The 27,671-nt window shown below is 40.0% G+C and overlaps 1 protein-coding gene across 1 annotated transcript; it reads left to right on the top strand.

Annotated features, from left to right (window-relative positions):
* Positions 1 to 94: 94 nt before the first annotated feature.
* On the top strand, positions 95 to 27,451 carry LOC127197708 (killer cell lectin-like receptor 3). The gene is made up of 5 exons (XM_051155676.1): positions 95 to 134; positions 2,083 to 2,200; positions 4,397 to 4,523; positions 18,724 to 18,827; positions 26,279 to 27,451. The coding sequence occupies exons 1-5, from the start codon at positions 95 to 97 to the stop codon at positions 26,457 to 26,459; spliced, it is 570 nt and encodes a 189-aa protein (XP_051011633.1). The 3' UTR covers positions 26,460 to 27,451.
* Positions 27,452 to 27,671: the final 220 nt, after the last annotated feature.

The raw sequence follows: 27,671 nt of genomic DNA, 5'->3' as shown, positions 1-27,671 counted from the left end.
CAGCTTAGATCCCATCCCTGTTGTCATCCAAGCAGCTCAAGGCGGACCCTGTGCTTGTCCTTTCGACGACACTGCTTTCTTAAACTCAGAAATCATGCCTGACCACCTGGAGCCCTGCTGGAAACCTCAGCTTTGTAATCATGTGATTGGTCCGAATCATTGTTTCTGCCATTACTTCCCAGCTAGTATTTGGAGCTCTCATAACTCCAATGTATCTCTAGGGTGGCCACAGCAAGACCCCCCACCCCAGTGCTCTACAGGCAAAATAAAAGCTGTGGTAACCCTTGAAAAGATAATAAAGAGATATATAAAATTATTATTTTTTTGTGTTTGGGGTGAAGCATGTACTTGGGAAGCTAGGCTCTTCCCTGAACTGTACCCCCAATCCCAATAAAGTGTCTAATGTCTTCAGCATGGCTAGAATATGAGGCTTCACTGGCAATGTACACAGCAAGAGCTTTGAACTGAGACTTGATGCAAGAAGCAGCTTTCACCATAAATCGAATAAAAAAAAAAAAGTTTATCCTGCAGCCATTTTGAATAACCATGGCTCCGTGTTCCAACATGGGAGCAATTCCATGTTATACTTTTGAAGAACCAAGAAAGTGATAAATCCAGGCAAATTTAAAATGCAATGGTTTGTACACTAAAGGGATGGTAACAGCAAGGTGAGGGAATTTTCTATAGAGTATTAGGTAACATTCTTAGCTTTCAGGCTGGTGGAAGCTTGAATAGACTTTAAAAAGTTTTTATCTATTAGTCACAGGATATTAATTCCAACACAGATGGGCAAGGAATGGCTACTTTCGGGGCCAGAACTAACCTGTGTCAATTAGTCCCTGGACCTACAACATTCCAACTTCCCCACTTCTTTGTAGTTTAATCAGTAAATCAATCAGCTTCTTTTGAGGAATTCTCATTGACAAAGTCATGGGCAAAACTCACACAAGAAAAACTCCTCTTATCTCATTTTTAGAAAATATCAATTGTAAATATTTTGATATCCAACGGTTAGATTATAAATGCACCTGAGTTTGTGTGATAATATCAGAGTTCCTTATATGTGTATCTCCTTTGATCCCATGATTTTAGTTCTCTGGGTTGTTTTCTTTGGGATAGCTGGGATATGGAGATGCCATATTGTTGTTGTTGTTTGTTTTTGTTGTTGTTGTTGTTTTGTTTTGTTGCTTATGATTTTACTCTGTCCTTTAGTCATCTTGTCGTCTCTATTTTTGGCAGGTAACTTCCGGAGTTGGGTGGAAGGAGTCTGAGGATAGATTCACCTGTTTTCTCATGATTGCCCTAGGCCGGAAGCTCTGATGCTTCACCGGTCTGGATGGCAGGAGGCCAACCCTGTAGTTTGGGTCTCTCACAGCCAGTGATCCCCAGCTCCCCTGTACTATGGGTCCTGTAATCATCCTGGGTCTCAGAATGTGCGCTGAGTCAGGCCAAAGTGTCCACAGATTTCTGGGTGTCCTTGTGGCACCGGAGCTCTCCAGGGACTGAAGCAGGTCAGGTGGAAGGGGTCTGATGGCCACTCTACTCCCTGTTTCCCTGAGATTTCCTTAGTCCCGGAGCTTTGATGCTCTGCTGGTCTGTGGTTCCCGGTAGCGTTTCAGGACTGAGATACCTCGCAGAGTCCAGGCTAGTGTCACGGGACCCAAACTGTGCACTTAGTCCAGTTAGCGCTGAGTCCAACCAGGGTCAAGGGCCCAAACCGCACACTGAGCTTGCTGAGTTCAGCTAGAGTCTCGGGGCCTGAACTGCCCACCAAGTTCAGCTAGGTTTTCTAGGTCCAAACCACACGCCGAGCTCAGCTAGAGTCTCTGGACCCAAACTGCCTGCCAAGTTCAGCCAGGAACTCTGGGCCCAAATGGTGCACTCAATTCAGCCAGAGTCTCAGGACCGGGACTGCGTGCTGAGCTCAGCTAGGGTCTCAGAGGCTGAACACACTCCGAGTCCAGTTTGGGTCTCAGGGCACGAGCCACAAGCCAGGTTGAGCTTGGGTCACGGGGCCCAAACTGTGTGACGAGTTCAGCTGGGTCGCAGGGCCCAAATCTTGCAGAGTCCCCTCTCCCACAGCAATTCCCAGCGGTCACCACACCAATCGCTTCTGCCAGAGGGTTTCCCAGCTGCAGACCTCAGCTGCTGCTGCTGCTGCTCTGGTCCGAGAACATCCGCGCTCCTCCGGTGTGCAAGAGTACACAGGTTTTCTGTATTTTGGTCCTTTCGAACTGAGGGGTACTCCCACTGTAGTGGGGTGGGGAGCTTGGTGTTCCTGGTTAAGAATTCTGGCAATTCCCTGAATCGTTTACTGGAGCTTCTAAACATGGTCCACGCTGCTAGCCACCATCTTGGATCTCCAATCCCATGATTTTATAAATGAAATATATTAGTATATTCTAAACTATATCCCATATAGTTTAAACTAACAACAACAAAATAGTGTAAACATCTTAAATGGTTAACAGTAGGGGATTATATAATTTTTTAATTTATGTTGTATACAAGTGATTAATAATTATATGAGGCTTTAAAAATCTTAAAGGTCAATATTTACGAAATGAAGAAATGCTTATTATTTATTAGGAAAGGTCAATCAGAAACATGGCATAAATTGGTGTGGTGGTATACAGCTATCATTCCAGCCATGAAGAGACCAAATCAAGCACATTGTGAGTTTGAGGCCATCTTAAGCTACATAGTTTGGAATTTGTGTCATAACAACTCTCTCAAACAAACAACCAATAAATAAATAAGTAAATAAATAAGTTAATTAATTAATTAACAATAACCCAACCCAAACCTGAGTGTGTAGCTCAGTGGATGAGTATTTGTTGAGAATGCTTGGTTTCTTAGACTTAATATCCCATAAAAACAACAGCAATAAGACTACCACATATAGAGGGTTATCAACACTCACAGTAAACATCTATGAATAAAAAGCTGGAAGAATATATAGCAAGAGTTTCATAATGGACATATAAGTACTTTGAAGGAATTCCTAAAATGTGCTTAGCTGTTATAATCATAATTCAAAACCAAGAAATAATTTATTTTTTTCAAATAGTAACATAATAGAGCAATTCCAACAGACAATTACAAAATTAGGAGTGTTCACCTCTTTTTACTAGTGGCCTTACTAAAAACACTGCTTTCACTTCCTCTGCAGGTGTGTTATCTTCTCAGTCTTCAGATATCGATTATGGAATGATTTCAGCCTGTGAGATGATAGTTTGGTTCTTTCCTTTCTGTCAGCATCAGTTTTCATCATGCAATTTCCTCTTTTTGCTTTGGTCAAGAGGAGAGGTAGAAAATGGTGAGCGTGAGTATCACTCAAGTAGCCACCTCAGTTCTGCCTTTCCTCTTGGCACCCTGAGGGATACAGACCAGGAAAGGCCAGCTTGTCCCTTCCTGGTTGAGACACTGGCACCAGCTGCTTTTTGTTAGTATTTTTGTACCCAATGATTATATATACTCTAGTTTCTAGAGTATGGTGTGTGTTAGGAGTGGGATAGATGAGGAAGCCCTGTTGGTTTTATGGTTAACTGTGGCAGCATGTGAAAACAGGAGCTCAGCACTGGTTATTAACTTCTGTCATGTGCTAAGAAATTAAGGTAGGCTGGTCTGTGGAGTTCATTACTCTTTAACTGGGTCACGTGTGTGTGTGTGTGTGTGTGTGTGTGTGTGTGTGTGTGTGTGTATAATTCACTCTCAAAGAAGCCATAATAGGAGCCAGGTAAGATGGCTCAGTGCGTAACGTGTCTGCCACAAGCCTGACTGACAGCCTGAGTTTGATCCCTGGAACCCACATATAGGTGGAATGAGAGGACTCACTAGGTAAAATTGTCCTTTGGATACATGTGCATTGTGACACAGGCACCCCACCTCCAACAGCAATAATAATAAATAACAATTTAAAAAAGAAATTCTGCAATGGAAAGATACTTTTTTTTCAACAAATAAGGGAATTTTTTTTGAATAATTTCGTAAAACTTCATAAATTAACTGACTAGAAAAGAATAGTTTCATGTGCAGCTTCTTTTCCATGCTATCTGTTGACTGTTATCTCAATTATTAATGAAAGTGGTAAGGTCAGATTTATGTCCCTTTAAAGGTTAAGTGATGTTCCTTTGTGTGTACATGCTACATTTTCTCCACTGAGTCATCCATCATGCACACTTAAGTTTTTTTTTTCTGTATCTCTGTTATAAACAGTGCCACATAGACCATGGGTATGCAGGAGTCTCTCAGCATTCTATAATCTAAATTTCTGAGAGCTGTGGTATTTTATTTAGTTATAGATATTTAATTAACACATCACTCTAATTACAGAATACCAGAAAAGAAGAAGTTTAATGCTTCACCTTCTCTGTTGTAGGCAAATGTGTTGAAGGACATTGGATTGCTGTAGTATAAAATGTTATTATTTTATCATGGGCAAGAAACACTGGAGGGGATGCAAGCAGACCTGCCAGGATTGCTGCTTCTCCCTTTTAAAGATAGATGATCACAATGAGCTGGTACCGCAAATAGTTACATATCCCTTTATTCTCTCAGAGTCCATCTCTACCCATTGGGTCCTGAGATACTGAGCCCAGCCAGGTGTTTCTGAAAAGAGACCTTGAGGGGTTTACCTGTAATATGAGGAAAAGCCAGCAGTAAGGGTCTTCAGGATGCTCAGCATCATGACACAGGGTCTGTTAGGAGGAGACTTAGTACTAATGAGGCAGTTGGGCCTTTGCAATCTCCTCTCTTTCTCAGGAGTCTGCAAGGGAGTCCCTCAGAGATGCATGTCTTTTCCTGATGAAGCCTAGCCATTTGGTACAGCACACACAGTGAGTGACAGCTATGTGTCACTCTATGTCTCCATAAAGTGCCAACTAAACTCCAAGAAGCCACCGTCTAGAGTTTTCTCTTTGGAAGCCAGAAGTGACACTGCCAGAAGTGATGAACATTCGAATGACAACAGGCAAAGTAATCAGTCTCTGTGCCTATTAGCAAAATGGATATTATATGAGACCCATGGCTTTACCAGATAGCCCCATGGTGATTTTTCACTAAATATGTCCACAATATTTACTTCATAATATTGTTTTGTATCCTAAAAAGATATCTATCCTTGGTGGAAATTAGGATTTAAAGGCAAACTAAGTGGCCAAAATACTGACATTGTCTGTTTACATTGATTGCTAAAGAAATCTCTTCAAATATGTAAATAATTTTTTTCTAGAAAAACGCTTTCAGGATAAGCTTGAAACCTTTGTCATTTAGAACATAATGCACATTTTATATACCAGCTTTATTCATGTTTAAGCAATCACAGCATAAAATAAAACTTAGTGCCAAGTAATGTTATAATTTTCCATTTGATACAGTTAACACAGTTAAATTTACACCTGTATTTTAAGTCTATTCAGTAACTTAACTAGACATCATGCCAATAGGATGTTGCATGTAAGACACATTAAATACTTCCAAATATTTCCCTCTCTCCTCAACTTTCTGGGTCTCAGCTACAGAACAACTTCCTCCTGGGGCATAGAGCTTAAGGCACAGCTTTTCATTTAATGACTTTGCTTAGAATATAGATGTTCACTTGTGATGAACAAATCCTGAAACCTTCTGCAGTTTTCAGGAATTTTCATTTGAATAGTCTCATAAAGTGTTATAAATTATTTAAGGAGCCAGGGATACAATGTGTATTTAGAGGCCTGAAGGAGGAATATTGTGATTTTAAAGACAGCTTTGGCTACACAATGAGACTTTCTCTAAGAAACACAGTCACAATTCATGGAGTTTTCATTTTAAACAACTTAAGAAACTGACATATGTTGTTTTTCATTTCAAAATATTTTATTGTATTTTTTGGCATATACCTTTATATTATTACACATAAGTAGAAAAATTACATACAGCAAGAAGGACAAGGAAACAGTCAGGTATCATATGAATGTTACATTCAAAATGTTTTGGCTAATTGCATTTGGCATCCTTGTAGAAAACATCTTTCCTATCTTGTTGATTCTAAAATTATGAATGAGGATCAATATCTTATCTCTGCCAACTCAAAACCTCTATCTGACACCAGCCTTGACATAAATAAGTTACTAGTGGGAAAAAGTCACTTTAGAAAATGAATGTCCTGAGACCGAGGGGCAGGAAGACAGGACATCAGAGAAGTGACATGGGAATAGCTGGAACCTTTTCTGCTTCTTCTTCTTTTTCACCAAACAGAAATTTTATCCAAGATGTGTAATTTCCTTTAGTACCAGGTTCATTCAAACATTTAATAGATTGGAGTTTCATATGACAAAAGCAAATGGATTGGTGATAGCCCATCTAAACTGTGAGTATCCAGAACTCTTCATTTGGGGGCCGGCGCACCATGCCACCAGGGAATCTGGCATGGAACTAGAGCTAGGTGGAGCAAGCCCAAACCCTGCAAATCTCAATCTTGAGATGAGAAGGAACCAGGACTGATAGCTCCCTGTCCTGAGCCTGCATGCCCTGGCGAATGTAGCCCAGACCTCCTACCTCTGCAGTTCTCAAGGTGATCATGTAGTCTGGCACCTGAGACTCCTCCCCATGCATATAAAGTATCACCAGCATCCCAGCCCTGATCTCTGATAGGGCTTACTGCTTCCTACTCCCTCAAGGTCCATACATACCTCTTATTCACTCTGAATGAATGAACACAAGCTCTTCCACCGACTATCGTCTAAGAGTTTCTGTTTCTGAGCTAAAAGGCTATAACATTTGGGGAAATGCTTCTGAGAGGGCTTTCTTCAGGCATTCGTCGTTGGACTTGGACCTTGGGACACGCCCGGCTGTCTAGGCTTTGTTTCTTCCTCCAGTGCCTGGACCGAGGAAGTAGACCAGGCTGCTATCTCCCATAAGAGCTGTCACAATTAAAACTTCTGGGAAAGAGGTCTCCTCTCAGCACTCCTCTCCAGAAGGGATCCCTTGGTCTCACTCGCTCTGGCTCTTCCTTACCTTTCCCAGCTTGATGTACAGGGCTTCCCAGATGCCCCAAGAGAGGAAGTGGAGCACAGAACCACACCTTCACACCCTAGCACTGCTGCAGAAGTTGGAGGGTTTGTATACAGTCTCCCCTCATTTCACACAGCTCTCCTCACTTTCAATGATGCTCACATGTAAGGACTAAATGCAGGAGGCAGGGTTTGAGCAAGTGTTAGACAGGGAAGAGGACCAGTCAAGATGTTGGGTGCTAGTGATGTAATACTGAACACAGGACTACGTGTTCTAAGACACGCAACACACAAACAAACCAAAAGCTTAACATGACGTGAAGTGACTGGGTCATCCTGACAGATGCAATGAGTGTGAGCACCTCAAACATTTACTTCACACTTGTTTATGAAGTCAGCTCATGTAATTGTTTTTCCTACAAACATAAGAACATGTTTGTATCTATCTATCTATCTATCTATCTATCTATCTATCTATGTACATGTTCATATCTACTTTTCATTTCAAGCTGTTGTAGTGTTTAAACTCCAAGGATTATGTTCATTTCTAGTTTCCTGGAAAACTATTCTTTGGCTTTGTTAATAGTCTTTATTTTTCTTGAAAACTTGTATTCACACTCTCAGTTACAGTTTTGTTGCCGTGAAGAGACACCGTGACCAAGAACTATTATGAAACAAACAAACATTTCCTTGGGACTGGTTTACAGTTTCAGACGTTTAGCCATTATCATCATGGTGAGAAACATGGAGACCTGCAGGAGGACATGGCGCTGGAGCAGGAGCTGAGAGTTCTACCTCTTGATCTGCAGGCAGCACAAAGAGATTGCCTGCCACATTGTACCTTGAGCATGTATGACCTTGAAGCCCCGCCTCCACAGTGACACACTTTCTCCAATAAGGCCATATCTCTTAATAGTGCCACTCCCTATGGCCAAGCACATGAATTTATGGGGGCCATACCTACTCAAACCACCGCACATCTCACATACATAGAATAAAATCAGTTATATCTCTTGGCTTTGTTTTTTAATAATTAAATTTTATTATACAATCCAACTAGTTTACATGAGCCCCACATTGGGCGCCACTTGTTGGCTCTGTTTTTTAACAATTAAACTTTATTATACAACCCAACTAGCTTACACAAAAGGGAAAAAAGGTTAAAGGAAAAAAAAAAAGAGTGAACCTTTTGATGTCCGTTCCATGGGACAGGTCCCTAGGTGTCTCTGGCCTGCATGCTGGTCTGGCCTGTTTGTTGATCCTCTTTCCAATCTATGTGCGCTCAAGCCTGGTCTAACCTTGTTGTTCCTCTGTCCTCTCTCCGCCTGTCTGTCTGTCACATATAAAGGGTGGTCTCTCTCTCCCATTAAGGGTCGATTAAAAACACAATAGTCCAGGTAGAGTCCCCAGGTCCATTTCCTAAATTCCAGGCCCAAGATGACTCTACCCAGTCTATCTCAAAGTTAATCTCAAAAAATATCCGTGGTGTGTCCAAAAACAAAATGCGCCAAAACTGTTTTTACAAAACTTACAATCTTTTCCACATATATCCATGCTCTTCTTGCCCCCTCAAACCTCCCCTGCATATGTCCTAACACGGTCTACTCTAACCCATGTCTTCAAAAATTAACTGTCCATAGATGTATGATTATAGGCCATCTACTGGAGCAAGGAAACCCACCAATGGCCACACCCTCAGTAAAAAAAAATGAATCTCCCACTTCTCACAGCTGTCACCTTATAATAGTGGTTCATTAATGTGTAGAGGGATCCTCACTGTCTATGCAGAACTTTTGGCTGGCTTGATCTGTGTAGGCCTTCTATAGGTAACTGTAGCTGCTGTTTCTGAGTAGGAAAGTCATGCCATGTCCCAAGAGAAGACAAAATTTCACAGAGCTTTTCCCTTTCTCTGACTCTTGCATTCGTTCTGCTTTCTCTTTTTGATTGATGGTGTGTGGGTGAGGGGGCTTAGGAAGCTGTCCCCTTTAGGGCTGAGCACATGTTCTCTTCTCTTCAGCACTTTGACCAGTTCTGCAGCTATGTGCTGCCCACTGCCCATGGCAAAAAGAAGCTTCTCTGACCAAGGCTGAGTGTATCCAAAATCTAGGGAATAAACATAAATATTAAGAATGCAGTTTGATCACATGACGGCTTAGCACAATGACAGTAGCAGTTTTCACCATAGGGCCTGTGTCCTCCCTAATCATAACCTTTTGATTTGGATTACAGTGCTAACCATAATTTCACTCATGTAGTAAAGGCCACAAATCCATAAGAAAGCAGCTAGTTATCCTATACCATGGTACCATTGGGCACACTTTGCCTCGCAGGTCAGTACTATGGCTGTAGGGTCCAGTCCTGGGTAGGACCATTTATATCTTTCCCCCCTGCAGCCTGCATAAGCACCTTCTGACTCTTTGAAAGCCAGCCCAGGCAAAGATGCTTCCTGATTGCTTTGTGACTGATTTCTCCATGTCCTGACATTCAAGTGTGTGGTGTCTTCAGCAGTTGGTGGTTACCATGTAGTTGTGGTTGGTAACAACAAGCCAAGGGCGTTAGCAGCAGCCTGTGCTGTGTTCTGTGGTCTCCCTGCCCACTGACTCTTTTGAAGGTACCCCCTGACTTGTCTTCTGATGTTCTGTGCTTCTAACTTTTTAAATATATAATTTTATTTAAATTATTTATAGACTATATTTTGAACAAATTCTCAGATTCCTCCCACATCCCCACTCACTCAAATTCATGTTCTTTCCTCTCACTCTCTGCCAATAACAAAAACAAAACAATGAAAATCATATAAAACAAAAAAATCCAACAAGACAAAATTAATACTCAAACCAACCAACCAAAACCATAAGTCACCAAAGAAACACCGGCTCTGCTTTGTTTAGTCCACTCTGATCTTACTAACTATTGAATTTCCTTAAGGCTTTCATATACATATTTAGTTTTGGTCTTTCCACCCCATCCTCTCCTGTCTATGTCCTTTAATCCTCAGAATTCCCACTTTTCATCTCATACTACACATGTGCCATCCCTCCTGCTTAGGGATGTTTAAAAAATACTAAGTATTGCATTTTTTCCCTCAAGGGATTCCGTGTTTATTGCTAAATAACTTTGCTAGTTAGTTATATTTTAACATGCCCTTTATTTCACCTGAAATTGTTGTAATTTTTATTGTTGTTTGTTGTTTTGTGACAGGGATTCATGTCAGCTAGGCTGGCCTTGAATTCCTGATCCTTGTGTCTCTATGTCTCAGGTTCGGGGACCACAGGCACATGTTACTCTGCCTGTCCTGTACTTTCTCTCTGGAGAGATATTACTATACTTACTTTATGTATGTTAGATGGTAATCCTAGTGTTGGAAGTTCTTTGGGTTTAATGTAGTTTTTCTGCTGGTTTTTACTCATGATGCCATTTTCTTTGTGGCATTCACTAGGTTTCTTGTTCAGCAGCTGGAGAGAATATCTGGAGCATGGTATCCACAGTGATAACTTTCTCAGGAACTTTTCATTCAGAGCCTGGGAACATTGTGGGTCTGGCTCACTTCTATTTAAAGTGGACCTGCCAGAATGGACAGCTAGGTTTCAAATATGCAGGAAAATAATTTCCTCTCTCTTCTTTAAGGGCACTGTCAAACACCCTGTTATAAAAGTAGCCAGGAAATAAACAGCCTTAACATGGTTAAATCATATTGTTTATTGTTGTTATTATTTATGGTTTTCTAAAAGAAGGATAATTTCACACAGGTTAGCTCTGCTTTATTCTGGCTCTACCTCTCAAACACTAGGCTTGCTGGAATTCATCACCATGCCAGGTCACAGAGTCAATGAATTTGTTTATAGCCTACAGGTCTATATAGAGTCAGAGATGGGAAGGTGGTAACATTTAGAGTGAGACACTGGGGTCTGAGAGGATGCCTGCATCCAGGTTAAGAGATCTTCACGGACCTTGACTATGCTGCAGAACTGTTTCCTGAGGATGATGTAATACTGAAGCCAGACCTGAGGCTTCAGTAAGGGATCCCGGGGTTCAGATGTCTTTTGTGGTGACCACAAGCATTTTATCCAGTAGGAAGTTGCAGAAGCTTGTCTGTCTGTTAACAATGTCAGCTTCTAATGAACCCGGTGAGCAGCTACGAGCCTAACTTGTGCTTCCTGTGTAGAGGCCTAGGTGGGCATCTCCATGGAGGTAAAGTTAAGAGCTCATGATCCAAAATATGTGCTTCATGGTGTCTGTGAATACTTAGTGCCTGCTGGATCCTCTTCCTCTTTGTCTATGTTCAATGTTCATGCTTTATTAACTGTACTCATAGTCATGTCTCATGGCTGGGTAATGTGTGTACTCATTCCTGCTATATCTTCTCTGTCCTGTCTATGACCCACATTCCCCTTAGTTTCATTTATTTTTATTTTCTTTTCCTTTGGTAAATCCAAATACTCTATTTCTCCTTGCCTTCAATCCAGGCCTCAAACAAGATGATCTTTGTTGAAGATTTATCCCTTTGCCATTTCTGCTTCATGGAGTTCTGTGCATTTCATTCCCTGTTTCATCTTCTTTGACACAGATTCTCATTAGGACAGCCTAGTTCGATCTCGCTGTATTGCTTAAGCCAAGCTCGAACTCCTGATCCCCCTTGCCTCTGCCTCCCAAATGCTGAGTCTACAGCTGTGCACCACTGCACCCATCTGTATATATTAGTACTTGAATTATCCTTTTCAATAAATTCATTATTCATCTTGCCCTGGTTATTAGGATGAAGGCTGGCTGCCATGTTCTGAAAATCATTTTGGAGTCTCAGCTCTATTAAAGGCTCAGTCTATGTAGTAACGTGATTCTTGCCTGTTCATAAATGTATTGAATACATTTTAATTATTAGTTAATATTTGATCAGGGTCATGCTCCATAGTCTATCCTTCCTTGATTTATAATTCTCCTAATTTAGACATCCAAATTCTGAGGTTATAGACATGCACCAACTTCCTTGATTTTTTTTAAAATTCAAGATTATAAATATTTATTCACAGGAAGGTAGTTTGGCATTAGCTTGCCATCCTGCAGAGACTGCAGTTGTGTTGGATACAGGAAGTCTTCTTTCAGTCAAGACTCATTAGGTCTGAGGAGGCAGAGGAGAGGAAATGGAGCAAAACAGCAGTCTCAACTCCTTATCTAGGACTTTACTCCAAAATACTGGGACTCAAAAATGAGTTCTCTGGAAGAGAAGCCAGTGATCTTACCTTCCTAGCCATCTCTCCAGCCCACTGTGTGAACATTGTCATCAGGACGATGAATGACACTAGAGATTGTTTGAGTATCATACTATTAGACACCCATGTCTTTACTTAAAATATGTGAGAGCTGTTATTATAAGGCTAAGGTGTAAGTGGAAACACAGATCCCTTTGATTGTTTTGATAGTTGAATTCTGAGGCTGGCTGGATAATGAAATATTTGATAATGAGATATTTGATAATCTCATCAAAACAGGAAAAATTTAGTCAAAAATAAAAGGAAGCCAGGTGGTGGTGGTGCACGCCTTTAATCCTAGCACCTGGGAGGCAGAGGCAGAGGCAGGCGGATCACTGGGAGTTTGAGGCCAGCCTGGTCTACAGAGTGAGTCCAGGACAGCCAAGGCTTTACAGAGAAACCCTTTCTCGAAAAACCAAAACCAACCAACCAACCAACCAACAAACCAACCAACAAACAAACAAAAAAACCCAGGAAAGTAAAAGGAATATATGAGCTTTGGACATGGTGGATCATACTGTAATCCCAGATCTCACAAACTGGAGGGAGAAGGATCAGGAATCTCAGGCCTGTCTCAGCTACATAGTCAATTCTGTGTCATATTGAACTATATCAAACCACATATAACAACAACAACAACAAAAAAATTAGGAGAAAGAGTGCATTGAGGAGGGTGCAAACCCTACAGAAGATGCAGTGGAGTTGGAGAGCTACTTAGAGTCTCTTCCTTGAACAATGATACCCTGACTGAACAAGGACTGAAGATGCAATGTCTTAGTCACTGATTGGCACAGTACTCTCGCCCCTTTCAGCCTATAAAGGGATTTCCTCTCTGGGTATCAAGTAGCCCAAATATCCATCTGAAATCCATCTTGGGGATCCCTTTTTAAAAAATCACTCTTTCAGAGTTCCTGAAGTGTATATCTCATTTTTAACTCCTAGTGCTTGAGTCTCAGCCGGGCTAAATGGGATGGAATATAATGCAGAGTGGTACAAGAGCTGTGGTTACAAATGGGAGGACACGCAGGGTTGTTATGGGCACAGGAAATCTCAGAATAGAGCTTTTGGGCTTTCTGTAAGAGGTGTGAAGTTCATTGTTGTGAAAGTTTGACCTTACTGAGTACTAAGTACCAAGAGGTGGGGATGCTTGCCAGAAGTGGCAGCTCCGTCCAATGAACTGATTCAGACCACCAAGCTATTCTGTGGGCTCTTAGCCATTCCTGATTGCCCCTCAGCCTAGGCAGGAAGAGCAGATTGCAGATGCAACATGATAAAGCCCCTGCTGAGGGCTGAGGGCTTGAAGGTGTGACTGCACTGATGTGCACACCTTCCGGATATTTGCCTCATCTGAAGTGAGTGGGCACATCATGTGGTTTCCCAAATAAAGATGGCTTTTGCAACAAGGCAGTCAGGAAGACCAAGATATATTTCAGTATATATTCACGTCCATGTGTATGTGGGTATTTTTTTTTTAACAAATATAAAATTATAAGATAAACTTCAATAAAATGAAAAACAATTTTTCAGGTTTCTTGCCTTTCTGTTTTGTTAGTTGGTTGTGCTGCAGTTCTATACTTACTGTTTTGTATTGCACTTTGGTCGAAGAACCACAGTGTGGGTGTCAAGGAATTTCACCTGAAGGGACTCTATCTTCTAATGTAATTGTCTTAATTTAAAGACATTTTTCTTTTCCAGAAACCTAGAGTTTTGTAACACACAGAAGATACAACTTCCAGGTCTGGCTTTATTTGGACTTCCAGTTATTGGATTGATTCTGACTCTGTCTAAAGGTGAAATATCTCCACTTTGGAATCAATTCCTGTTTGCTTTATTGTCCTCTTTGTCAATTGCACCATATGTCTTCTCCATTCTGATGTAACAGGACAAAAAAGGACAGATTTAAAATGTATGCTCACAGAACTCAAGCAAGAGGAGACAAACCAATGCAAACATATGGTCATGTACTTGCCATTTGCTCAGTTCTTATCTTGAGAATGACAGCCTCCTTTCATGGATAAGGATTAAAATAAGAAGAACAGCTCAATAGCATTAGCATTTCAGTGAGTAGTTTGATGTGAATCTCCAGATCCACAGTCATCAATGGTGTTTTTCTAGATAAACACTTTTTACTTCTGTGGATTTCCTAGGTCATGTCTCACTTACTGTCTTTACTCTGTTGTTCAAAAATACAAGCAATCCAAGTGCCATAAATTCCTTTTCTAAATATTCTAAAATATCAACAAAAAATGACTTAGGAAATAAAGAGTTTATTTGAGCTCAAAGATCAAGGTTATAGACTTTCATCATAGGGACATCACTGTAGCTGGAGTTTGAGGCAGCTTGCAACATTTCATTAGTAGCAAGAGGCAGAGAGGGATTAATGAGAGCTTATACTGAGCTTGCTCTTTCCTTCTATATAATCTGCCATTCTAGCACAGAAAAAGTGTGCCACCTTCAACAAGTGGATTTTCCCATCACAACTGACCTAGCAAAGCTAATCTCTAGATATCTACCCTAGATAATCCCTTACAGGCTTGGCCAGACACTTGTCTCTTCTTGTTCTAAAGTCCACAAGACTAACCATCACTCCCATTATGACATGGTAGGATAGAGAACCTTGATCATTGTGAATGTTGGTTCATTCCAGTTGCTATAGCAGAGCAATAGGCTGAGTAATTTATAATGAAAAGAGGCTTATTTTTGGCTCAGGCTTCTTGAGATTAGACATCTCAAGGTCAGGTGTCATCATGTAGGGTGAGACCTCACCTTTGCCCACTTATGACGCAAAGTGAAGGGAAGGAGTGAAGTTGGGCGTGTATAGGAAAGTAAGTGGAGTGGATAGACTTACCTTATGACACCTGCTCTCAGCCAGGAAGGGCATTCTATAGACAAGGCCTCACATCAAAGCTCTAGGTGGCCTGGATCTCATTCTGTGAAAGACCAAGCTTTCTTTGAACCTTTGAGTATTCTCCTTCCCTGGCTTCCTAGGATTACAGGAATGTGATGCCATGCCTGATTGATCATGAGGCTTTGTTTTAAAAAAGCCATGATCCAGATGTTGTACGGTACACATCATACACATCATGCATGCACTCTGTGTAAACTGGTGCAGTTATGAATATCTCTAACACAGCACTGAAGAGGAGGAGGCAGGAAGACAGTGAGCTTGAGTACAGCCTAAAGTGAATAGTGAGATTCAGGCTACTCTTAGTTATACAATATGGCCCTGTATGAAACAAAACCAAAATCCCCAACCAAACAAAACCCACCCACCAAACAACCAACCAACTAACTAACCAATGAACCAAACAACCAACCAACCAAATAATCAACCAACCAAGCAACCAACCAATCAACCAAACAAATAATCAACCCCTCCCAGGATGAGCAAGTAGCTCCTGGAACAGTTCTTGTGGGGCATGCAGAAGGTCGTGGGTTTGATTGCCTAGCCTCATTATTGATATCAAAACAATGAATCCACCTAACATGGAATGATGTCAACATTCATTGTAAGTGTTCTGTATGGCTTACAAAGTAGCTCAGTATATCAAGAAAACCACAATGGACAATGTTTTTGTCTTAAAGCTATTCCTAATATACATTTACATTTGATAAGCAGAAGTCAAAAACAAAAAGTGAATTTTCCTCTTAAATATTTACATAAGACAAAAGTCCTTAAATTATTAAAATTTGGAACTAGAAACCTAGTCATCCAATTTAGTCTACATACTCACATATTTATATAGAGCTGTTTCAGTCATCTGTTCTAACAGGTGACTTCTTTTAATTACAGTTACCTTTTAGCTGAAGATATTGGCAGTGTTTTTTTTTCTAAATGTGTTTTGCTCTTTTGTTTCAGTCATCAAATTATGATTATGAACGTGAATCTTCAGCATATGAAATGGGGAACCTTTCTGAAGTAGGAATGCATAGCTCAAGTTTCCTATCTGTCAGTATCAGCTCTCAATGTACAATTTCCTCTTTTCACTTTGGTCGAGAGGAGGGGCAGAACTTTAAGAGCTGGAGTATCATACAGAAGGGGTATTCTTCCGTGTTTCATCTGGGGCTCCTGAGGGGATACAGGACTGGAAAGGACAATTTGTCCCCTCATCAAAAAGGTATTTATTTTCAGCATGGTATTCACAGTCACAAAATTCAATTATTGACACCATTAATGAGGCTGAAAAGATGAAAATCTCTTGTTATGAGGAACTTTTCTTACTTTGCATTTGACTAGTTATCTTTGACACTTTATCAATCTTTATTAAATGTTTATTCAGAACTTAGTATTTAGGAAGGCCTCTTGCATATGATCTCACTGTGCTGTGTTAGTAAGAGTTGACAATATTATGCAAGGATTAATAATATCTTTAAAATTATTACATGACAAAATATGTGACATGGAGAGAAAGAGCTCTAAAAATAATCTTTAAAGCATTACAGACTCACTAACATGTTTTATGTCATTAATTTAAATTAAGTATCATGTGTAAGTGGTATTGCAAGTCTGCAATGCTTGTGGTTAAGAGGGTGAAGCAGGAGGGTTGTAAATTTAGGACCTTCTCGGCAACCTAGCCAATTCCAGGCCCACCCAAACTACACAGTGATACCTTGTCACAGAAAAAAAAGGTTGGAAACAAAGTTCATTAATAGAGTATGGCCATGCCCAGGACCTCACCAAAAAATATTGTGTTGAGGTGTTGTTGCTACACAAACTATGCACACTTTTAATCATTCAAATAGTCAAGTTTGGGCATGCGGGTGTATCCTGGAAGACATCACTAGAGTCAGGAGAACAAATTATCAACTTCATAAGCTTCCTCTTGTATCTCTTATTTTTCTTAAGGTAAGAGCATCTAACACAGACTGTAACGCAACTCTAAGTGCATAGTATAGGTGGAGAATTGGGGGCACAATGCATAGTGCAGGTCTAGAATTGCATCATCTTTGTAACTGCAGGGCTGTGGTAGAAATCTCATCTGAGTAGAATCATAAAGTATGATCCTGGGTCTGGTGTGTTTCACTTCCCATTTTCCCCTCAAATCTATCCGTGCTTCTCTGACAGACATTCCTGTAGATTCTGAGAAAGGGAGATTACACTCACCCTGCTGCCTATTTAGTAATGAATCTGCTCCTAACAGATACTGTGTCCTGACTTTGAAATACAGAGAGGAGTCTCTTGAGAGACTCTTACTACACAATTGGTCACATAGGTCAGGACTGCTCTTTTAAGGGGCTACATGGGAGAAATATTTTTATTCTGTAGCCCAGGCTGATATGAAACTCAAGCCATTCTGAAATTCACTGCTGAGTCAAGATTGGCCTCAAAGTGGATTTAAACCTTATTTTATGAAATTCTGGGATTATAGGCACAGGTATCCCTGGCTGGATTCATTTCCCTTTAAAGGATAAATAACATTCCTTTGTGTGTATGTGCTATGTTTTCTCTATTGAGTCACCTACAATGAACACTTAACATTTTCCCATATGTCTATTATAAAGGATAAATAAGGAAAGTGAATCCAGCCAGACATGATGACTTGTGCTATAAGCCCAGAATTCCTTATTTTGTGGAATTCTGGGCTTCTTCGACTAAGGGACATTTAGGTTGTTTCCAGGTTCTGACTATTACTAACAAAATCTCTTCAAACATGAAGACTTTTTTTTTTCTCGAGAAATGAATCGAGGATCACCTTGAAAGCTTTGTTACTTAGAACATGGCACAATATTTACACACCAATTTAATGCATATTTAAATAACAACATAAATTATTTTTAATGTTAAATAATAATGTAGTTTTCCATTTGATACAATAAACATACTTAAATTTAAACACATATTTTAAAATATATTCAGTAACTTAGACATCATGCCACTCAGATGTCTCATGCAAGACACTCTAAATACTTCCAAATATTTCCTCTTCTCCTCAAGTTCTGTCACCTCTGGATCTGAACTGGAGAAAGGCTTCCTCTCTGTTCATAGAGCTTACTGCATAGCTCTTTGCACAGAATCTTTATGAATTTCCTTTGAGGACAGGACATTACTTCCCATATGAGCACTTCCCATATGCGTCTGTAAGATTTGGAAATACTCATTTGAGTAATTTCATAGAATTTGTTTAATGATCCATGTATGCAGTGCACATTTATGAGCCTTAAGCAGAAAGACTGTGAGTTCAAAGCCAGCCCTGGTTACATAGTGAGACTTGGTCTAAGAAACACAGTCACAAATCATGTGATGAACCCAGTATCTCAGGACACCTGAAGTTTTTATTTTAAATAACTTATTAAGGTGACAACAGTTTTGCTATCAATATGCTACTAGTAGGAAGTCACTTCAAAAAATGAACATGGTGACACTTACAGGGGGAGGACAGGAGAGCAGAGAACTAGCACAGGAATGCTGGAAACTTTTCCTGGATGCTCTTTTTCCATCAAACAGACAGAAATTTTTATCATAAGGTATATTGTTGCTTTTGCAGAAGCTCCTTCAGTTCGGAATTTCTCCAAACAATTACTGGATTGGATTGTCATATGATATGAAAAACAGTGAGTGGACATGGACTGGCGATGACCCATCTACCCTGTGAGTTTCCACAGCCATTCACACTCTAACACTGTGGTGTGGGAATCGGTAGGTTTACGTGCAAAGGCTTTTCTCCTAGGTACATGGTTTTCCTCATTTCTTATGGAGCATCCGATAGTGTCTGAGCAAGTGTTAATCAGGGAAGATGTATGGTTGAGGAGATGACTGAAAGTGGCTTAATGCTGCACACATCTCAGGAGAGTGTGTTCTAAGATGCACAGGGCACAAGCAAATCAACAACTTAAGATGATGTAAAGTGACTGAGTTATCATGACAGATACAATGAGCAAACGTTCATTTGGTATTTTTTTTTTTTTACTGTAGTTAGCTTATATAATTGCCTAATATACAGCTACCTTATATTTAAAGGTGCTTTATCATGTAAACTCCAAATTTTATGTTCATTTATAATCTGGTAGAAAACTGCTCACTAATTATCTTTATTAATATTATTTATTTTTATTGATTATCTCATACTCATAAAATAAAATATGATCGTACGCCCTCCAAAAGCTTCTTCTGATTAGCTCTAACATGTGTCTCTGTAGCCCATGCCTTCTTAATTAACTGTCCATAGGTGCATGGCTGTAGGGCATCCACTGGAGCAAGAAAACCCACCTGTGGCTACATTCTCAAAAAAGAATGAATCTTCCTTTTCCAGTAGCTGTCACCTAACAATGGTGATTTATTTGTTGTTTTTTTTTGTTTGTTTGTTTGTTTCTCTTTCAATGGTGATTTCTTAAGATGTAAAGGCCCCTTCCATCTTTGCAGAAATCTCATGAGGTCCAGAAGGCTGCATTTCACAGAGCTTTCCCCCTTCTCTGCTTATAACATTCTTTCTATTTCCTCTTCCACGCTGTTCCCCTAGTCTGGCTAGTGGTGTGGATGGGAGGGAGTTGATGTAGTTGTCTCCATTAGGGCTGAGCACAGATTCTCTTCTCCTAAGCACTTGGACCAATTCTGACTCTCTGCACTGACTGCTGCCCACTGTAAAAAAGCAGCTTCTCTATGGAGGTTGAGAGCAGCACAGTTCTAGGCCAAAAATATGAATATTAAAAATGAAATTTGACCACCTGACCATGTAGGAAAGTGATTGTTTTACGTTCCAAATGAGGGCCGGTGAGCCCACTAATCGTGAGCTTTTGATTTGGATTAGAACAAAAACCATGGTTTCACTCAAGTCAGAAAGGCTTAAATTCCAGTAAAAAAAAAAGATGTTAGTTATCATATAAAAATGGTACCACTGGGCACATCTTGCCTAGCCGGTCAGTGCTGTGGCATGCAGGGTCCAGGGAGGGCTAGAACCATTTGTATCCTTTTCTTTCCTGCAGCCTGCAAAGCGCTTTCTGACCCTTTGAAAGCTAGTTCAAGGGAAGACGTTTCCTGATTCTTTTGAGTCTGATTTCTCTATGTCTTGATGTCAAAGTGTGTGTCATCTTCAGCAATGGGGACTTACCAAGTCATTAGCTTGGAAAACCAAGGATAGTGTCGATAGCCTGTGATGTGTTGGAGACCTCTGTGGTCTCCCTGACCTCTACATACCAGTAGAGGTATCTCTTGCCTTAAACTTTAACTTTCTTTTAATAATTCATATCTTCTGTGGTTGTAACTCTTTTTTAAAGTTAAATTTTTATTTTTTAAATTCCTTTTTTTTTCATAGAATATATTTTGATCAGATTTCCTTTCCCACTAATTATTCCTCGTTCCTCTCACCTTCCTCCTCACTCAACTTCATGTCATTTCTTTTCCCCCAAAACAAAAAGGGAAATAAAATAATCAAACAAAAACCCAATAAGACAAAAAAAATTGCCCCAGAACAAGTAAGCAAGCACACACACACACACAAAACTCTAAACCACCAAGGAATCATAGAGTCTGTTTTGTGTTGGTCAACTACAAGGTTTCTAACTGGTGGGTTTACAATATGGCTTTTACACATCCTTGGTTTTGCTTAAACCATCCTTTATTCTCTCCAGCCCTTATTTTCTGGTAGCCATCCATAATTGTCCTTTAATCCTCAGTATTCCTCTTCTGCCTTTATATCATATATTTATTATTTTTCCTGATTATTGATTTTTTTAGAAATACAAATTCAAAAAAAATCTCAAGTAATTCTGTTTGTCCTTTCATACTTTGATAGGTAGTTAAGTTTTAAGTTTCTTTTTAAAATATATTTTATTAATTTATTCACATTACATCTAAATTGTTATCCCATCCCTTGTATCCTCCCATTCCTCCCTCCCTCCCATTTTCCCTCACCTATGACTGTGACTGAGGGGGACCTCCTCCCCCTGTATATGCTCATAGGGTATCAAGTCTCTTCTTGGTAGCCTGCTATCCTTCCTCTGAGCGCCACCAGACCTCCCCATCCAGGGGACGTGGTCAAATATGGGGCACCAGAGTTTATGTGAAAGTCAGACCCCACTCTCCACTCAACTGTGGAGAATGTCTTTAAGTTCCTTTTTATATAATTTAAAAATAAATTTAATGTTTTATTATTTTGTTGTTATTTTGAGATAGGGATTCATGTCTCCCAGGCTGTCCTTGAACTCGTGACACTCATGTCTCCATCTCTCAGGTGCTGGGACTACATACAGGCATGTCTGGCCTGTCTTTTATCTTTTGAAAGATGTCAGGCATCCTAATCCTATTGTCTGTACTTTTTTTGTTTTAATGTACTATTTCTATTGTCTTTTGTTCGTTACGTCATTTTCATTGTGATATTCACTGGGTTTTTTGTTTAGCAGCTGCAGAAACTATTTGAAGCATGGCATCTCCAGTGAAAACTTTCTCAGGAACCTTTCATTCAGTGCCTTGGAACATGGCAGGCCTGGCTCAGTTCTGTTCTAAATATGGTCCTATCAGTATGGATAGCTACGCTTCAAATATGCAGGAAAATACCATATTTTCCACTGTATAGGACAACTGGGCATATAGAATGACCCCCAAGTTTTCCAGTTAAAATATAGAGTTTGGAGTATACTCACTTTATAAGACTATCCCTCTTCCAGTGCACACCCTGTGCATTTGGCATGCATCTATTTGCAGGCAGGGTATAGACAGCCAGGTGCTTTACTAAATGCCAGCAGACAGCCAGTGTCAGCCCCTTTAAGGTGAGCTCCCCGCTCAACCCAAAGATTCACAGTCCTCCAAGTTGAATGGACCGGTTCTATTGGAGAGCCAATCCAAGCTCATGCTCTCCTCCTGGGGGTACAGGAGCATGTGGGCAGCTTGCTCCTCCTTGCTTCATGTTCCCCTCACTCCCCACCCTGCAGAGCAGGGAATCTGCCATGGCACCCCCACTATATGTGCCGGACACATGTAAGCTGCAGGTAAGTACCCAACATAAAAGATGATCCCCGACTTTGGCACAGATTTTTTCAGGGTTAAAAAGTCTTCTTATAAATATGGTAACTTCCTCTTTCTCCTTTGAGCACACTCTCAAGCATGCTGTCACAGAAGTGGCCAGAGGAAAGACAGCCTGATGAGTTGTAATCATATGTTCTAATCACATATATTATTAGTGTTGCTATTAATTTTGTTTTTTTTTAATATGCAGTATCATTTCACATAGACTAGCCCTAGTCTTCCTGCATCCATCTCTCAAGCACTGGGATATTTTAGATATTTGCCATCATGACTAGCAACAGAGTTAACAAATACATTTCTAGTCTATAGCACCATACAGCGTCAGAGATAGGCAGGTGACAGCATTTGGAATAAGGTGTCAGTGGCTAAGAGGGCGTCCACATGCACATGAAGAGATCTTTGTGGACCTTGACTATGCTACAGAACTGTTCCCTGGTGATGCTGTTATTCCCAGGCCCAGATCTGAGACTTCAATAGGGAAGCCCAGTTATCAGAGGGTTTCTGTGGCCACCACAATCCTTTTCTCCAATGGGAAGAGATGCAACAATGTCAGCTTGTTTACAATGTCAGCTTCTAATGAACCCAGTGAGCATCTATGAGCCTAACTTGTATTTCTTGGGTAGAGGCCTAGGTGGGCATCACCATGGAGATAAAGTTAAGAGCTCATGAGGCAGAATATGTGCTTCATGTGTATCTGTGAATAGTTAGTGTCTGCTGGGTCCTCTTTCTCTTTGCCCATGTTCAACACTTGTACTTTATTGATTGTACTCACAGTCATATCTCATAGCTGGTGATGTGTGTACTCATTCCTCCTGTATCTCACCTCTCCTGTCTACGATCCATGGGATGGGCCACTTTGTTTCACTTATCTTCCTGTTTGTATAGCAAGTCTAAACACTTTGTTTCTCTCTGGTTTAAATCCAAGACTAAAGAAAGGTCATCTTTTGTTAAAAGTTTTTTTCCCTTTGCCATTTTAGCACCATGGAGTATTGTGGATTTTATTCTCTGTCTGTTTTTTTTTTTTTTTTTTTTGACATACATTCTCATTAGGCTATCCTGGCTTAAACTCAATGTATTTCCCAAACCTGCCTTGAACTCATCTGCCTGGATTCATTACATAGTGTTTGGATGACTATTATTCATCTTGCCCTGTCTGGTAGGCGAAAGACTGGCTGCTCTGCTCTGCTGGCCCTCAGGAATCTCAGCTCTCCTGAATCCCCAGTCTCTATAGGAACCTGCTTCCTAACTGTTCATAAGTGTATTGAGTAAGGTTTAATAAGTATTTATTATTCAATTAGGGCCTCGCTCCATAGCCTAGTCTGGCCTGGTTTATCATCCTCTTCGTTTAGCTCCCCAAATGGTGAGGTTATAGGTTTGCCTCACCCTTCCTAGAGTTGTCTATTTAGTCAACATTTTAAATTACTTTTTCTTACAAAGGTAGCTTGACACTTACTACACCATCCTGCAGAGATTGCAGTCCTGTTGCATGCTGGGAAGTCAGTTGATCACCATGTTTCAGTGAAGTCCCATCAGCCCCAAGGAGGGGGAGAAAGGCGACAACAACAACAACAACAACAGAAGTCACAAACCCTCCTCTGTGACTGTATTCCAAAATTCCTTAAAACACAACCATAGGAGACCTTGTCCTCATTGCAAAAGTATCAGAGGAAACCAACTTTAATATAAAATTATTCTTTAGCAATACTGAAAGATACTTTAACTTGCTAAGGAAAAATTAACACTGTGGAGTATGTTAGGAGTTGAATTTTGATCAAGAGACCAACTTTACTTTTCTTTTTATTTCGTTTATTATTTTTGTGTTATGTGTATACATGTGCATGTACATTACACAGTACAAGTGTATTTAGAGGAAAGTTGAAGGTGTTATTACTCTCCTAATTTGTGGGGTTTGAAGTCGGCCTGAACTTAGGTTGGCAGGTTTGGTGGAGGTGTACTCCACTGACTGAGCCATGGTACTGGCGAAAAGATCAATTTTTGTGACTTTAGAGAAAATGAAAATCTTTTATTGATATGCTTGTGATTAATTCCACATTCTGTACATTTTGGTCAATAAGCCTTGTTTTAAAATCCTTGGTCTGCATCAATATAACCTTCAAATTTAAATAACTACCTATTATATCTTTTGTTTTATAGTGGTTTAATAGTAATGGAATCACTAGAGAAGAGTTTCACAGATATAGATTACGATGGCTGTGGTAAAGCTTGCTCCTGTGTCTGTGAAAAGAGAATAGGAGAATTCCCTGACTCAGTGTGGATTGTGAAGGAAAGCTAGAAATGGAAGGGTTTGTAACTAATTAGTGACTAATTTTTAAAAGTTTGTTCACTTTACATCCTAATTGTAGGCTCTCCTCTTCTTCTTCCCTTTCCTTCCCCCTTCAATCCTTCCTCCCTTCTCCCTCCCCTAGTCCTTAGAAAGGGGGAGCCCTCCTCCCCTAACATCTGACCCCAACCTATCAAGCATTATCTGGACTGCCTGTATCTTCTTCCTCTGTAGCCTGGCAAGGCCACCCCGACAGGGGGAAGTGATCAACATGTGGGCACCAGAATCCGTGTCAGAAGTAGCCCCTACTCCCCACAAGGAGACTGTGCTGCCTATCTATTACATCTGAGCAGAAGGTCTAGGTCCTCACCAGGCATGGTCCTTGGTTGGTACATCAGTCTCTGTAGCACACCCTCCTCCACGCAGATTTTTTTTTTTTTTTTTTTTTTTTTTTGCCTCCATTGGTCTCCTTATGGAGCTCTGTCCCTTCCAGGTCTTTCTATCCCTCCAACTCTGCTATAAGACTTTCTGTGCTCCACCCTAAAATTTGACTGTGAGTCTCAGCATCTGCTCTGATCTCCTGATGGTGGGGTCTTTCAGAGGACCTATATGGTCAGCTCCTGTCCTGTTCCTTGTCTTTAATTGCTTCAGGTGTCTATTCTATTTGTCCTTATAAATGAGAATTGAACATTCTCCCTAGGGTCCTCCTTTTTTTTTAAAGCTTCTTTAGGTCTGTGTATTGTAGTGTAGTTATCCTGCATTATTTGGTTATTATCTGCTTAAAGGTGACTAGATACCATGAGTATCTTTCTGAGTCAGGTTACCTCACTCAGGATGATCTTTTCTAGTTCCATTCATTTGCCTGCAAATTTTAAGGTTTCCTTGTTTTTAACAGCTGAATAGTATTCCACTGTGTAAATGTACCACAGTTTCTTTATCCATTCTTCAGTTGAGGGACATCTAGGTTGTGTCCAGATTCTGGATATTACAATAAAATTGCTGTGAACATAGTTGAGCAAATGTCCTTGTTGTATGGTGGAACATCTTTGGGGTATATGCCCAGCAGTGGGTCTTGAGGTAGCACTATTCTTAATTTTCTGAGAAAATACCAGATTGATTTCCAAAGTGTTTGTACAAGTTTGTCCTCCCACCACCAATGGAGGAGTGTTCCCCTTTCTCCACATGCTTGTCAGCATGTGCTGCCACTTGAGTTTTTGATCTTAGCCATTCTGATGGGTGTAAGAGGGAATCTCAGAGTCATTTTGCTTTGCATTTCCCTGATGACTAGGGACGTTGAACATTTCTTTAATTGTTTCTTGGTCATTCTCTATTCCTTTATTGATAATTCTCTGTTTAGTTCTGTACCTCATTTTATAATTGAATTATTTGGTGGTGTTTAATTTCTTGAGTTCTTTATATAATTTGCATAGTTGCCTTCTTTCAGATGTAGTGTTGGTGAAGATATTTGTGACCAAATGTTTTAACCACAGGACTCAGTCCCCTGAAAATAGGGTCATGAACTACAAAGAGAAGAACTGCCCCTCTGAAATCTTACTTAACCCACCAAAAGCCATCTTTCTTTTTGGTGCAGAGAGCAACTTGTGTCTGTAGAATGAATGCCTTTGCTCCAAGACCTGAGGAATCATTCTCTTTTCCCACATGACACAGAACATGTATAGATCCCTGATAAGAAAGCATTTTAGTGATGTACTTATGATTAATAGTTCCATATTATGTATACTTTGGCCAATAGAATTTTTAAAATCATGACTTATTTCAGTGAATGTTCATAATTAAACAGTTGCCCATTATTGCTTTTACTCTTCAGAGACATGGACATAAGGCATTTCAATTTTAAGGATGGAGCATGTGTGTTTTTATCTAAAACAAGACTAGAAAATATTAGCTGTGATAGGGCCTACCACTGTATTTGTGAGAAGAGGCTGGATAAATTCCCTGATTCACTTTCCAACAGGAGTTAAAGGTAAAAATGAAATGTACAGGTTCTGGTTTATTTCCTGTGATAATTTGTGACTCCTTACAAACAAGTGTTTTCATCACAGGAGTTAGTCTGCTGTGAAAACAGAAAGAAGAGCTGGAAGAGGTTGGGAATGGCCTCTGGAATCTGACTTGACAGAGGAGAGGCCATCTTTCTTCCTCATGGGGACAGAACAGATCTTCTCTGATGCATGGACATCTTTTGCCCCAAAGCACCAAGGAATCTGCTCAGTCTGTTTGCCTAAATTTCCATAGAACTAAATAAAGGGCCCTAATAAACAGCCTGAGTATTTCACATCAATAAGATAAATCATCTTAATTGAAAAAAATTCAGAGCTAGAATATAGTTGTAGGCTTCAATTTCTCATTTGTTAGTTGATTACTATTTTGTTTTGTTTTTATTTCATGTAGAACTTCTCATTGCTACAAACATGTTTTTCTATTAAATATAATTTCAAATTTGGTGAACAGTTGCAAGGATTGTTCAAGGAACTCTTGAATATCTTTTATCCTAGACATCAGTTGTCCTTCCTACCTGTCTTTAATCCATCTATCATAAGTTGAGGCCTTATAGAAATGGTGGTAATAACTGAAGTTGGCTAGATATAGTGGCCTACATTTGTAATCTTGGCAATTAGGAGGCTAAGACAGAATTGCTGAAAAAAAAATGAACACAATGAAAGCCTATGTCATAGATCCAAATAAACCAGACAAAATCCAGGTGCAAATGTTCCTAAATATTTTCCAGGGACAACACTTTATCTTATACAACCCTACCCAAATGATCAAACTCAGCACATTTCATATTGATACAGTTATTTCTTCTAATCTGGGATGTGTGTACATAGCCACTGACTGTATAATGTCATTCTAGATATTTCCTCTACATTTAGATTCACATGCATTCAGTGCTGATGTCATTTTAGTGTCCTTTAGTCCTTAGTAGTTTTCTTTCTTTAATGGTTTGTGTTGGTTTGGTTTTGGTGGGGTTTTTTGTATGTTTGTTTGTTCTAAGACAGGGTTTCTCTATGTTATCCCAGCTATCAAAATAAAAGTTATTAACAATCAATTGTCATTAGTATCTCTAAACATTAATTGAATGAATTCAATAATAAAAGGACACAGGCTAACAGAATGGATGTGAAATCAGGATTCATCATCCTGTTGCATATAAGAAACACACCTCAGCAACAAAA

The sequence above is a fragment of the Acomys russatus genome, chromosome 13 (assembly GCF_903995435.1).
Source record: "Acomys russatus chromosome 13, mAcoRus1.1, whole genome shotgun sequence".
Lineage (NCBI taxonomy): Eukaryota > Metazoa > Chordata > Mammalia > Rodentia > Muridae > Acomys > Acomys russatus.
The sequence above is the reverse complement of the archived record's forward strand: the minus strand, read 5'-3'. Positions and strand labels throughout refer to the sequence as shown.